Here is a 14,389-nt window from a genome sequence, read left to right on the forward strand (position 1 = left end):
GCAGCCAGCCCCCGACGAGCTGCAAGCAGCTCTTCTCAGCAGTTAGCACCTCTCCACGGGCCTCTAAAACACCTCGCTGTGGGAAGGCACAGGGGTTTGGGAGAAGAATTTGTGCTGGATCTAAGGCAAAGAGACCACAAACCAGTCAACACATTCGCATGCCAGTGACACATGAGTGCTAGTGGGGTTTTTGGCAGGAAGAATTTCCCCAAAGCTGACTAAAAGCTGGAATAATTACTGAGAGACTGAAAAATGAAATACACCCACATGGCTGTGACCACTTCAACCACAGTGTGCAAACTCGATATCCCGCCTGGAATTCATTAGTGAAGAGTCTCCATCGAAGTGGTTGACTTAGTACGGGAACCGTGGTCGGAAAGGGAAGGGCCGAGAGCATCCTCACCTTGGGTGGTTGGGGTCATGACTCAGGCCGTGTCTGCAGGCTTGGTTCTCGGAGGGTCCTCCCAGTCTTTACAAGTAGCAAATTGGGGTGAGTGGAAAGATCTTGCTCACGGGATGCTAGCTAATTAGGGGGATTTAGTACATTGTAATTGCAGGAACTGCAGCTACACAGTACGCTGTCTGCTCCTACCCAGGATGAAGGGGAGGGAGGTGCGGGTGGCTTTGAGCTCTGCCATGTGAAGGATGGTCACGGGCTCCTGCGAGGTGTGGGCTTGCTGGCTGGGATGCAGCCAGGCCGAAAGGCGTTTGCTTGGCGTGCAGAGCTGCTCCCATGGGACGGCAGGGTGGCAAAGCACCAAGCCGTGCCGTATCACTGCTGCTCGCTTACATCCATATTGACGAGTTGCCATCCAGCCAGGAAGCTGTTCGCAGTTGATAGTTCATCTACAGTGCTTTCCGTGTAACGTGGTGTTTGTTTGAAGGGGGGGGAGAGGGAGGAATTGGCTTACCAGTGCAATGCAAGCGAGCATCTGGGCTCGCTCTCCTTGGGGGCTTCTCTTTAAAAGGAGCTTTGAGTTGATAAATTTTTGCTTGTTTTTGTAGAAAGAAATCTCCCTGGCTTTGATACAAAGGAGCAGCTCTCTCTGCTCACTGCTGGTTTGTTTACAGCCCGTCCGTGTGATGAGGGGGAGAGAGAGGAGCAGGCCGGGGAGCCCGGAGCCTGGAGCCCAAACATGGGCATCGCGAGGCGAAACCCCGCGCCTTTATCAGCCTTTGGCCTCTGTCAGAAGTAAGAGTTATAGCTGCAAAAGCATATGTGTTTGGGTCTCGCCTGCCACGGCATGTAAACAACTATCCTGTAAGAATTCGGTCTGTAGAACAAAGCTGAAGCTGTGAAATGATTTTCAGCCTCCTCCTTATAGAAACCATGCTGCTTATTTTGCAGTCTCCGGGGCACCGAAATTTGGCCTCTGCAGCAACGTTAGCCAAAATTAGCAAATGAGAGGTTGACACCTGCTTCCCAAAATCAACCAATCAAACCCACAAAACCTTCATAACGTAGCATAGAGTACAGATTACGATCCCACTTAGAGAGACCCCAGCAAGTACCTCACAGACATCTCTCTTTCAAATGCTGTACTTCAGGAGACTGTCTGTATTAAGGCCAAAGGTGAAAGACGTAACCAGTCCAGAGCTGGAGGAGTCTGTAATTTCAATCACAGTCAACTTTTAGAAAGGCAGCAAACATACCTGACAGTGGCTCAAGAGGTCCCGATCCTTTCCTTTCTGCTGGGGATGGACTGAAGGGTTACATGAAGGGATTTTCTGGCCGTACTTTCTTTGTTTCCTACCTCCCTGTTGGCACGTACCTCTGTGTTCTCCATTCCTCTCCCAACTGCTCCCACTTGCCAAATTTCTGGCATTTCACTCATAAAATTTTGCCTCTCTTTGTGTGAGTGGAAAAGAAACATGCCACCGTAGGCCATGAAGTGGCTACGATGAATGCTGACCTATGCCACAAACCTCCCTGTAAGAGCTGCCGTCACCTCCAGCTCCTGCGGGCTGTGGTGGCAGCGGGGACATCGCTGACAGCCAGACTCCATCAGGGTCTCAGTCATGAACATCAGCTCCTGAGTTTAGGCACTTAGGGGTGAAATAGTCTTGATAACTGGATGGCCACCGTTAAAGCTGCAGAGGGGGCAGAGGGAGCACTCCAAAACCAGCAGCTGGTGTGGTTCTTGGGGTCTGATTCGCTTGCTTCATTGCCTGTCCTCGAGGGATGTAACTGGTGGAAGAGCATTTGTGGGGATGTCGGGCCTGTTGCAGTCATGAATCCACTTAGCACCGTTCAGGAAAACAAACCTATAAGGACAGCAGAGGGGGTGTTGTCTCGGTGTTAAATTACTGAACCACACACAGTATTTGCCTAACCAGCTAGACCTGAACCGCTGTTCAAACAGCGCTTTTCTGCCTGACATTGGCAATCAGGGAGCTAATTACACTGGATTAGGGTTTTTCTCTTAATTACATGAAAAATTTAGCACGGCTGATGTTCATGAGGCTGCAGGGGATTAAGGCGGAAGCCATGTGTTTATCTACAGGTCAATTATGGAAGCAAATGCAGTAATGCGGTGTAGCTTTGTCTCTCCCATCCATGGACCCCAGCCTGAACCTATCTCATGATGTTGACTTCGGGCCACGGGCACGATAAGGGATTAGCCATGCTGGCTGCTGCCTGCACAAAAGCAGGCGCTGGGGCCTGGGGGAAGAGCTGCCGCGGTCCTTGCAGCGCGGTGCCTCGCAGCCCCGGGGTGGATCTGCTCTACCTCGCCTTGCAGAGGATGCTCGAGCAAAACCCTGCAGCCTGGCACCAGGCACAGGCTCTTTTGGCCTTGCTGGAGCTGCTCTGTGGCTCGCTTCTGCAGTCCCAGCCTTTTAGCCATGGCCCTCCCCTCCTTCCCTCCCTCCTCCCAGTTTGGAGACATCTAATTTTGGCTGGATCGCCCCGTGTTGGGTTAGCATGGTGGTGTAGCTCTTGTGTTCGCGTGCCAGCAGCATCTGCTGGCTCCAGAGGAAGAGCTGTGGCATCAGCTGAAGTGACCCCATGGTGTGCCACCAAAGAAGCTGTGAGCAGCAGGCTGCATGGCCTTTGGCACATCCACTCGCCTCTGTTGTGGTTTCTTGCTGTGAATGAGGGGGAGCCCTCAGGAAGCCCTGAGCTTCTTGCCCACCTGTCCCTGGTCGGTGCTGCTGGGACTGCAGCAGGCTTTGCTCTGGGAGGCTGCAGCTCGCTGCTGCCCTGCGCAGCTGCCCCGCTCCCTGCTCGCAGCATGCTTTGGAGCCGCAAAGTGCTTGGGTGGAAGCGTGATTCCTGGGTGCTGACTGCATCCCTGTCCTCACCGAGCACCGACCTGCTTCAGTCCTCTCCTCCTTCCCCAGCTGCATCTGGACTTCAGCTCTGAATTTGGATGTTCGATGATCAGATCGCTGGTCCGCCCATCAGCCTCTTCCTTTACTTCTCCTCCAGCCTGATTCACATCAGGGTGTTTTGTGCTGTCCTGGCTCGGTGGTGTGTGCCTGATAGCTGCTCTGTCTCTCCTGAGGCAGGAGTGGAGGGGAGAGACGTGTGTGTTCAGCCCCGCAATCTCCCCGCGGCGCTCAAGGTTCAGCAGTGTTACATCTGTTGCATATACAGATTATTCAGAGCCAGTTCATCTGCTTATCCGGTGTTCAGTTCAGAGATGCTGGGAAAGGGCATGTGCCGAAGGCTTAGTGAGCTACAGTGCAGAGATGGAAGAGAGATTTGCTTGTCCTTGATCTGCCCCAGAATAGCACCGGGGAAGCAGCTCAGGGGGGCAAAGCAGCCTTCCTCAGGGTGTGCCCTGTGTGCCAGGAACGTGAGCTTCCCTTCCTCAGACCTCTGTCCCCTGATGGTTAGGAGATCTGAGCGTGAATAAGCAGACAGGAAAGCACCAGGAGAGATTCAGCTCTCATGCATTTATACCCATCTGAACCCCATCAGGAAACGTGAACGCTTCCAGCTCGGGGCCCCGTATAAGCGAATATCTTTGCACAGTGCCAGCCCGGCTGCGCATCATGCGTGCTGCTCCTGAGTCCTTCTGGTGCAGGGCTTGGTCCAGCCCCGATACACCCAGCAATGAGCAGAACCTGCACGCAGGACGCCTGCCCCTCGTAGGGGGTCAATATGGGCGAGCCAAGCTGCTGCTGAGCGCGGGGACGGGGAGCGGAGCTGCTGGCGGGGCCGTGCCAGCTTGGCTGTGGCTCTGCCCTGTCCTTACGTGACCCCCTTTGCACGGCCGGTGCTTCGGTAAAATCCAGGCTCAGCACAATCAGCATTGTCAGCCACAAGCTGGCAAGGGTTTTTGACTCCTTTGTGCTCTGGGTCATTTCTTAACTAAAAATTACCTGCTTGCTCCCCGCAGCTCTCTGCCCGCTGGGCAATGCAGCGGCCTTAGCCCGTGGGTGTGATGCTGTCGGCAGCAGGTCAGTGCCTGGGACAGACGGCAGGCTGTGGGAGAGCCTCGTTTTCTGGGAATTAAGCTAAGGATCTGTGCCTGTAATTCTCTCGCATCCTCTGACCGAACAAGGTTAGATCTGATCAGCAACGCTTGGCTGGTTCAGCAGGCATAAACGAAGCCAAAAATATGCACGGCCGCCTCGTTCACCTGGTCCCTCCTGTCTGACCTCAAGCACTGCGAAATTACCAGGCAGGATTTCTCCCTGAGTTTGTAAAAGTGGTTTAAAATCTGAGGGTTTTGAAGCCAAAAGATAGCAAAATTCTTTTATTTCCTTCTAGGTTTTGGCCTTCAGCTGTGTGCAGTTTGGCTGGAGCTGCAGCGTTCCCTGGGTGGTGTTGTGCAGGAAGTCCAAGCCATTTGAAACATGTCACTTACACGATGTTTTTGAAGAGGAAAGGGAATAATATTTCCTGAGGAACTTCCTGGTTCCCACCTGATCAGCTGGAAACCCTGACGAGGGCAAAGCAGGGTTTCCACGTGACAAATTGAGACAGTCCTTTAGTTTTTTTTCTCCTTGGGGAGAAGCACGGCTCCCTGCTGCTCGTTTAGAGCAAACTCCCCGTTAGACAATCTTGTCTAAGTGGCTTTTTATTCCATTTTACATGGCCACTCAAGGTCAGCAAACCAAACTAAGCAAGACCAATCCCTTCAGCTGTGAAATTTACTGCCGTAGGAGGGCGATACATAGGAAGAGCCTGACACTGAGCAGCGGAGGATTATTCAGCTGGAAGGGCACAGGTGAGGTGTGGATGGATAACACAGATACAGAGCTATTCTGGGGACCTTGGGGAAGAGCCGCAAATGGTGTGTGACAAGCAGTTCTGAGCAGGTCCCCCAGTACCTCCATCGCCCTAAATAATAGCAATAATATTATATCAATAATAATATATTATATAATAATAAACAACATATCAATAATAACCAATATATATTATTACAGCAATAATAATATATATAATAATAATTTCGCCCTAAATAATAATAGCTGTGCTTCCTCTCATTTTCCATTGGTTGCAAAAGATGTAGAGAAGCATAGCACCCCAGCCTGTCCTTCCCTTTTTGCCCCATTGACGTTCAGAAGTGCTCTTCCCACAGTAAAGATGAAGAAACGGGGACAAATGGTCTGATGGGAGGTGGCTCCGATCAGGTCCCCATCAGGTGCGTGCTGATGCCGAGCCCAGCAAGGAGTAGAGAAAGCCACCGGGTGCTTGCTATGCCTGGGGGTGGCAGGGCAGAGCCACCCCTGCCTGTCCCTGTCCCCACAGCCCAGGCTGCTGCTGCACCCAGCTGGCAGGGTGCTGGAGGCTGCCAGCACCGCCTGCAAGAGGATTCTCTGGGAAAAAGCCTCTGCCTGTTCCTGGAGCTGTCCTCCTCTTTGCTCTCCTGTGCTTTCATTTACTTTCCAGCTGTAGGGGAAGGAACTGGATAAAAGCAGCAGAAAGGGGGAGAAGCAGGGGTAAGTGAAGGAAAGAATGGCAGAGTCTGAAGGAGCGCGTTGCAGAAAGGTTAGCGTGCGGTGCCTTGTGGTGCAGTAACACCTACCTCGTTCCTTTCTCTTGGAGGCCAGTACTCAGTCTCTTTGATGATTTCCTTGTTCAGTGCCAAAATGTAAAGCCTGCAAGCAGCAAAGTGCTGCTAACTCAGTGATTCCCATTTCCCAGAGCAGCACTGAGCCTTCTCTTTAAAAATAATACAGGAACGTAAAGGGAAAGGGTGCTTATTGCTGAACAAAAGAAAAGGGAAGTCATTGCACATTGTGGCTCTTTATTAGGGGACAACTTAGAAGAGAATAGGTTTTGTAACATGCTGCAGACATGCCCCGAGCTGTCCTCCTTCCTTGGAGTAAACCCACAGGATGCTCTCAAGCATCTCCACTTTTAATGGGTTGTGCTTTGATGCTGGAGGAAAGTGCAAGACCAATAGCCCTGAACCCCCAGCAATTGTCACTTTGCAACAAGTGCTCCAAAAAAGAGCACTGCTGCTTTGCAGCCTTCCCTTCCTGGGAGCCTGATCCCTGGGGCCCTCTGAGTTAATAGACTCTGCTTCCTGCTTTTCAGCGGGGCCTTGCTCTGCACAGGCTTTCTGGAATAGGAGAAAAAGGAATCTTTTGGGCCCTTCAATTCTAGTGTTTTGGGTTTTTTTCATCCCACTACAGTTGTCAGCCGGGCTAGGTGCAGCAGTCAGGAGGTGGTGGGGCCTTAGAAAAGGCAGAGCTGCTGATTGCAAGTGCAGTCCAGAGGAAGACAAGCTATCCAGACAGCCTCCCCAAATTCAATTCTAATGAATCCATCCCCGGAAGAATACTACTTAATTAATTAGCAGCTCATTTGCATGAGGTGGCACGCTGTTAAAGTTCTGCTGCTGCAAGTAGGGCTGTGACAAGGTGTGAGCTGACAGCTTTTCAAATAAAAAGTCTTTTAGAGGAATGATCTTCCGAACTGGCAGCTTTGTTCTAAACGAGCCTCTCATGCAGTAATAAATTAAAGACATGGGGGCTGCTGATTAGTCTCTGCATGGTGCCTCTGTACCATCCTCCCCGTTTTATCTCGGAGGATCAGCTCTCCAGAAGGGTGGAGGGAGCAGAAGGATGGAAGAAGGAAATAAGGGCTCAGTAGAGAGGGGGAGCAGCTTCAGTGGCAATCTCTCTTAGGCTTTGTGATGGCCCCGGGTATGATGTCTGAGCTGCAGCTTCAACCCAGCAGCTGCCTGCTTTTGCCTTTGGAAGTCAGTAGAGGGGCAGTGTGGGGACTGCAGGGTATTTGGGAAGGGGCTGATCCCTCTTCCAAGCTCCTCTTTCCACCTGCGAGTGGGAAGGGCTGTGCTCGCTGTTCTCCTGGGACAGGTCCGAGCGCCCAGCACCTTGGGCCTTGGTGTCACAATGCCGGTGTTGGCCAGGGGACACGCGGGGTGTGCTCAAACAGCCGAGATCTTGGCGTCTTCGTACGAGAGCCTGTTGGCTGCAGCTGAAGCTTTCCAGCAGAAGGGCAGCTTTTTCTTTTGGTTTTGTCTTTAACGTATCTCTTGCCTTCCCGTTAGGTGGGTTCAGGCTCTTTAAAACTATAAGACTGAAAGCTTTCAGGTCTCTCTTCATCTCGGCTGCCTGTGCCAGATCCGGGCAGAAGGCTCGCAGCCTTCTTGTCGGGCTTGGGCGAGAAGAAAGCCTCGCTCCTGGGAGCAGCTCTCCACCCCGGTGCTGGGGGTGCTGGAGCTGAGAGTTAATTTGTGCAGCTTTGTTACTGGGTTGGTGGTTTTGCACTGTGCTGCATATGTGGGTGCTCGTGCCAACTGCACTCCTCCTCCCTGCGGGGCGGCCTGGGGAGGCCGGGAGCGTTTCCCTGAGCTCTTCTCCAATTAGCCCGCTGGTTTCTCTGACTCGCTGTTTCCCTGGGGAGCTGCCGCTTCCCAGGTAGTGGCTTTGAACGCTTAGCTAACATTTCCAAAGCCGAAGAGTTGTGAAACACATGTGGGTGTAAAAGACACATGCATAGAGACATTTTTGACATGAGTATGGAATTCGCCGAAACCTCAGATCTATAAATAATTTGGGTCATGAAGCCCGATCAGAAAAAGCTCAGGATGGAGCCCCCCCTGCCTTCCCCCTGCACCACACAGGGCTGTGCTGCTGCCGACACCTCATTACCTCCTCTCCCCACTTACAAGATGAGCTTCCCAGCTCTCCCACTCCCCTCTCCCCCGTCCCTTCCCAAGGCACAAGCTGATGCCCGTAGCCACTCTGCTTGCAGGCAGGGACCAAGGGCTCCTCTGGGCACCTTTGGGGGCTGCAGAGCAGGAGGGGGCAGAGGTTCTCTCACACCTGGAGCTGCCCTCAAGTACAGGGAGGGGATGGAGGAGGAAAACACCTCCAAAAAGGGTGATTAAGACTCAGAAAACAGGAGCAAAGACGTGGTCTTGGCTTTGTGCTGTCTTGCTGCTTTGCCTGCATTGTACCCAGCAGCAGGAGGGAGAAGTTGGGTTGGGAGGCTGGATTTGCTTGAGTGGTGTTTTTCTGTTTCATGGAGGTTCAAAAGAAGCAGTTGGGAACAGCGGGGCCTGGCCGAGCGCCTTGGCCAGCACTTGCTGGAGGGGAGGAGCTGCAGGAGAGCTCGGACGCCTTGCATCAAAGTGCGGTGATTTCCCCACTGTTTGCTATTGCGTCTTAGAACTGAGCCTTCAAGAGCTCACTGAATAACCCAGGGCTGCTGCTCAATGCCCAGCGGTGAGCAAAAGGTGCCGATGTGATGCCACCGGGCTGCTGGATAGTGCCGGTTCGTTCCCTTGGGGCATGGGGCCCAACCTGCTCACTGTCCCTCCGGTAACTACGGCTGTCCTGGTCTGGGGCACTGCCTGGAGCTCTAAGAAAGTAAGAAAGATCTCTGTCCGTATCAGTTTAAGGAATATTCATGGTACCGGTGGGCAGTACTCAAGAAAAACTCCTGGTTGCAATGCCCCTGCGATGCCTGTGCATGGCCAGGGCTCGCCGTGCAGAGATCCCCTGGTGATCCTGAGGAGTTGTGTAAGGGCACCCCAAAGGCGATTAGTGAGTGTATTTAATGTTTAGTCAGTGCCGTTCTGGAGAGGATGGGTTTTCTGCTCCTAGGGAGACGAGATCATTTTGGTCCTGGGGAGCAGTTTTGGGACAACCCACTCAGTCTGGCAGCGTCATGCCTTTCAGGATTGAACCTCTCTGTCAAGGCTTCCCAGTGCTGTCTGTGGGGTGAAAATAAAGGTGATGCCCACCAAGACAGATGCCTTCTATCCTAATTTGGGAAAAATGCATAAAGAAAATATGACAGGAGAGAAAGAGACTGGGATATGAGAGGGCCTCCAGGTAATGAAGTTAATTGGATATGCTGATTTAAATGGAACGTGCATGTAAGGGTTGTAAGGGTTGTCATTAACTTCCTCACGGACATATCCATGATTTAAGGAAAGATACTTAATGGGATTACTATTTCACTTTAATTTCAAGGGGGAGACTTCCCAAGTGGAGAGCAGTGAGCTAAATCACACTGCTGCTGTGCCTGCGAGCAGAAGGTGCGTGCGGGGAAGGTCAGCTCCTCGGCGCTGGGTTTCTCCTCCCGTAGATGAGAACACGGTGGGGGTGCCCTGGACCCCCCCCACACACCTACATTAGCAGATTCGGATCCCAGATCCACCATGGCCTCGCTGTTCCATGCCCAGCAAATCGCTCAGCTTCCCTCTGGTTTATTAATGACCTGCAAATGGCTCCGACCCAGCTCCCAGGAGCATCCCAACCTTACCTGATGTCAGCAGTGCTCAGGGGGGATTAGAGAGGTACTTTACTCACAGAAGAATTTCATAGAGGGCCTGAAGGGCTCTTGGAAGCTTCTTGTCTAGAGATTTGCAATTTCTATTCCGTGTTCTCCCCTCCTGGAGACTGCTGTGCTTTTTTCTCAGTGGGTGTCAGAGGCAGACGATGCAGGACCAACAACGCGCGGGCACCAGCATGGGTTACGTGTGATGTGATGATGCTGTGGGGAAATGTGTACGGGGCGGGGAGAGCGAAAGGGGCTGATCAGGCCGTGCATCTCGCCTCCTGTTCGGTTTGATGTGCTTGTGGAATAGCCCAGTTTAATTAAATTGGATTAGTAGATGTAAATCCCTTCTGCAAAGATTATTTGGTGGAGGCACACACAGAAAATCTGGACTGATATTTATTTATCTTGTCTTGTCTTCGGGGAGCTTTTGCTCTCCTGAGTCTCTTGCTTGTGGAGACTTCCTTTAGTGCCAGGTTGAGGCAGGAAAAACCCCACAGAACCAGGGACAGAAGGAGGAAGGTGAAGGCTATCCAAGCTGTGCTGTGCTCCAGCCTGACTCAGAAGCCTGCTGCCAGTGACAGTCTTTTTGCTAAATTTTCAGCAGTGAAGCAAGAAATCCATCCTAGAGCTTTATGGGGAGCTTTAATGGGAAATGCCCAAGAGCTGAAACGTGCAGCCTTAAACGGCAAAAAATGTGGCAATTCTGCAGCGATGCACCTTGGTAGCGAGGGCTGCTCTTGTCTCCGGTTTCTATTTCAGGCAGGAGATGCAGTAACGCTCCAGTGCGCATTCCCAGCGCTGATACAGTTCTACTAGAAACGTCCATTTTACACAAACGCAACGCTATTTGATAGTGTTCGCCCCGAAGGGCTAGAAATCCTAGCACGAAAGGAGCAGTCTGAAGGCTGCAGGGTTGGCTGGGCTTCTCACTTTGTCACCGTTAGGTACAAAAAGGCGAAGGGAAGCACGTGCAGCCGGCGCCTGGTGCTGCGTGATGAGGGGCAGACCTCGGGTGCCCACCCAGCACGTTTGGTGAGGTCCCCCCAGGGCAGCAGCACTGCAATGCCTTGGGATCCGCTCCCCATCGGGTGCCTGTGTCCGTGGGGACGCCCTGAGGCTCGGGGAGGTGACGGGTGACCTTGCATCTGGGATGGGGAATCAGTCCCTGCAGGCATGAACTTATCGAGCTGTTTTTCTGGCACCGAGTGTTTCATCACGAGAGCCACCCTCATTGAAACACTAATAATGAAAGCAGACAGGTAATTTAATCATGGAAAGTTCCTACAAAGAGATTCAATGTCTTCTAATGGGAGCCTGCTGGGAGGACCTGGAACGGAATCCAAATGTTTCTTAGTTCTGGTGCAGGCCAGGCGAAATAAATGACTGACACTTCAGCACAATGCACACACTGTAGCTCCACGTCACATCAGAACCTTGAACGGCTCGTCCGCTTATCACCATGGGTGCTCCCCTGCTACAGATACATGACACAATGTGGTATTTTGCTAATCTCCTAAGATAATGCAGAGCTTATGCGTGCTGCCTGCATTGTGGGGGTATTAAACGCTGAAGCCTGTGCGATGCCTTGGAAGGACGGTGGTTTCCTGAACTGAAACGTGTTCTGCCTCGGCACGTGGGGTGTTCTGCTGGCCCTGTGTGCTCTGAGCCAGTGCTGATATTTGGATTTGCAGCTTATGTCATTAGGCACTTTTCAAGCCGTATTTGTAAACACGCATCAAGAGTGACTGAGAAATACTGTATGTGTCCCAAGCGACTTCTCCGATTCACATCGCAGTGTGTGAGCCCGTGCTCTGCCCTCCTGGCTTTCCTCTGGCTCTTGCAATGAGCGTGTCTCTTGCCCTGGACACCTTTCGTTTCTACTGCACTGGCAAGCTTCTCCCTGCACCCACCTCCTGGCTGTTTTGCTGCATTCCCACCCGTTTTTGCACAGCTCGGCCTGCACCGCTGCCCTGCTGCAGGGTAGGGATTGAAAAGCTGGGGAAGGCCGGGTGGGCACTGCTGCCCCACACAGCCAGAGGTGGGAAAGCTCCTCCAGAGCCCCAGACCCTTAAAAAAGATCACCTTTTGGGTCTGTCTCGAGCCTTCCCCCTCATCTTCCCAGTGTCCGTGGCACCGTGTTTGGATGCGCGCCTGCCTGGCGCTGGAAGCACACCTGTAAGTCGGGCAGGGGAATTATTTCTCTCTCCGAACGTCAACAAGAAGCTTCCTGCTGTGGAGATGATCCCTTTCTTCTTCCGCGTTCGCAGGAATCATCATTCTTCTCGTCTGACATCATCATCTGTCGGCATGGAAACCGAGCCCTCAGGAAGCCCGGCAGTGCAGCACCCGGGCATCAGCAGGCGCATCTCATCCCCGTCTCGCCGGGCACGGGGCTGGGGCTGGGGGCACAGGGGGAGCTGCAGGGCTCAGAGCCCCATGCAGAGCACCAGAGCCCTCGTGGCCACCAGGACATGCTGCAGCAGGGCCAGCTGCGGGTGCCCGGCCATGGGAAGGGGCATCCTGCACCCGGCCAGGCTCCCCGCGTGGGGCCAGCTCACCTGGACAGCCTCCTGCCTCCAGCCCGCAGCCGCAATTCCCAGTTGGAATTGGCCTGCACGAGGCTTGTCCGGTGGTATCTCTCTTTATTAGCCCTGTCTGACCTCATTACTAGGAAGAAGCTCAATTTAACGAGCTGCCGGTGCCCCCGAGGGAACTGTGGAAAACAGTTGTTTTTTACAAAGGCTGCTGATCCTTCGTGTCCGGCGTTTCCATTCCCGTCTGGCAATAACCAGGGGTTTGCGTGGCAGCAGCTGTCTCCCTGACAGCTTGTCCCTGCTGTTCATTCCTCGGGTGACTTCGTGGTGTCCCCATGTCCACAGCACAGGCAGGTGCGGGCCTGTGAGGTGTCCCGCCTGGCACAGGTGTAACTAAAGCAGGATGTGACTCTGTTTGCTTTTTTCCATCTGAAATTTCAGGGCTTTTGAGCCAGCATTGGGCTGACAGCTTAACCGTGCCGGAGGCTCCCTGGATCTGGCCATGGGTGTCAAGCCAGACCTCCTGTTACATTCATCCCTACTGTTCCACCACAAAAAAATCAGAATGGAAGGTAATGAGGAAGGACAGAAATCCAGAAAACAACTGCATCTGTGTACCCAACAGGTCTGTGCATGGCAGGAGGCAGCGGGGCTCTTTGCTAGAGGAGGGTTTATTTAGAGGAGGGTGAAGAGGAGCACCACCCCCCGCATGTGGGAGGATGCCCTTGAGTCTCCCGCTGGGGTGGCACATTTCTCAGGTAAACCTAAAGATGCTTAACAGCCTGCTCTCTTCTTTTAAGGGGATGTGAACCAGAAAAAAACAGATATCCCTCCCTGCTGCTCTGCCCTGCCTCTTCTGAAGGCTCCGACTGGTCCAAAGCCACTTTCTCGCGCCTCTGCCTCCGTGCAGCAGCCAGGCACGAGTAACCGAGAGCACAAGGGGACCGGGTACAGCAGCCCAGAGCAAGGCTTCAGCAGGTGGCACCTCTGGGATGGAGGCTGTTTGGGGACTGGGGGTCCCCAGCGTGTCCCCCCTGCAGCACAGCCAGCACGGGGCCACCGTCGGCTGCACCCACCCCGGGCAAGCGGCTGCTCACGCCTCCCCCTGCGGCGTGTGCAGCTATGTAGACACCGTGTTGCAATCAAATGGCTCTTCAAATATGCAAATCCTGGTAGGAAAGACAATGTAAATTGTTTGTTTATCCTCCTCCCTTCCCCTCGCGCGGCTCCCCAGGCCATAAATTATTAACTTTTGGAAGAGATGGCACAAGCTCAACAGCAGCCGCTCAGTGGTGGGATTTGTCGCAGCTCGGGCTGTTTTCCTGCAGGAGCAGGGAGTTGTCTTTCCGTGGGGTGGTTTGGTACTCGGAGCCCGTCGGAGTGAACAAGCCATATGGCCGCCGGGATAGCTCCCTGCTCGCGCAGCAGTGAGGCTGGGCTGGTTGCTCCTCGCCGAGTCCTGCGTACTCGAAAGCAACAGGATGGCAGCAGCAGCTACCAGTTGTTAAGAAATGGGGTTTTAGGAAGCTCCTGTGGCAGCAAGAGGCAATGGTGGTTGTCTGAGTGTCATTCCTTGTGCGTCTGGGGAAAAAAAAAAAAAAAAAACATCTGCGTGGTAATTTGGGCCAGTTGTGCTGCCTGTGGAGTCCTGCAGTCGTTTGGTTTGGGGACAGTCTAAAAATCTTACTTTGCAGTCACTGTTGCTCTTGGATGCCCATGATCAGTCATGGCACGAGGACAGCCTGTAAGCTCACCTTGTGGCTGAAATCTTTCTCCTTACTTCTCAAGGGCTGGGGAAATGACAGGAACCTTTCCTTTAGCTCGTGTGTGTGTGTGCTGCCTGCCAGCTCTTTGCTCTGCCTCCAGGTCGCAAGCTGAGATTTTGAATTAGCTCCCTTTCCTTACCTCATCCTCTTCCCTTCACCCTCCACCCCCAAAATAAAATCTGCATTTGGCTGCTATGAAATCACCTGTAATCCGTTTGCGCTTCTTCCAGATCCGAGCAGATGGTCCTCCCCATGGTGGAATTCAGTACGAGATGGTGACAGTGTTCAAGGACGGGAGCCCAGTGCTGCGAGACATGGCCTTCTCCATTGACCAGAAGTACCTGTACATCATGTCGGAGCGGCAGGTA

The 14,389-nt window shown here is 53.1% G+C and overlaps 1 protein-coding gene across 4 annotated transcripts in view; it reads left to right on the forward strand.

Annotated features, from left to right (window-relative positions):
* The window catches only part of PLXNA2 (plexin A2), a 381,872-nt gene that overhangs the window by 273,210 nt on the left and 94,273 nt on the right, over positions 1-14,389 (forward strand). For all 4 annotated transcript variants that reach the window (XM_083812470.1, XM_083812471.1, XM_083812473.1 and 1 more), the window contains one exon: positions 14,252-14,386. In XM_083812470.1, the coding sequence (XP_083668596.1) occupies positions 14,252-14,386 (135 nt within the window). The remainder of the gene's footprint in view (positions 1-14,251; positions 14,387-14,389) is intronic.

The sequence above is a fragment of the Anser anser genome (genome assembly GCF_964211835.1).
Source record: "Anser anser genome assembly, chromosome: 27".
NCBI lineage: Eukaryota > Metazoa > Chordata > Aves > Anseriformes > Anatidae > Anser > Anser anser.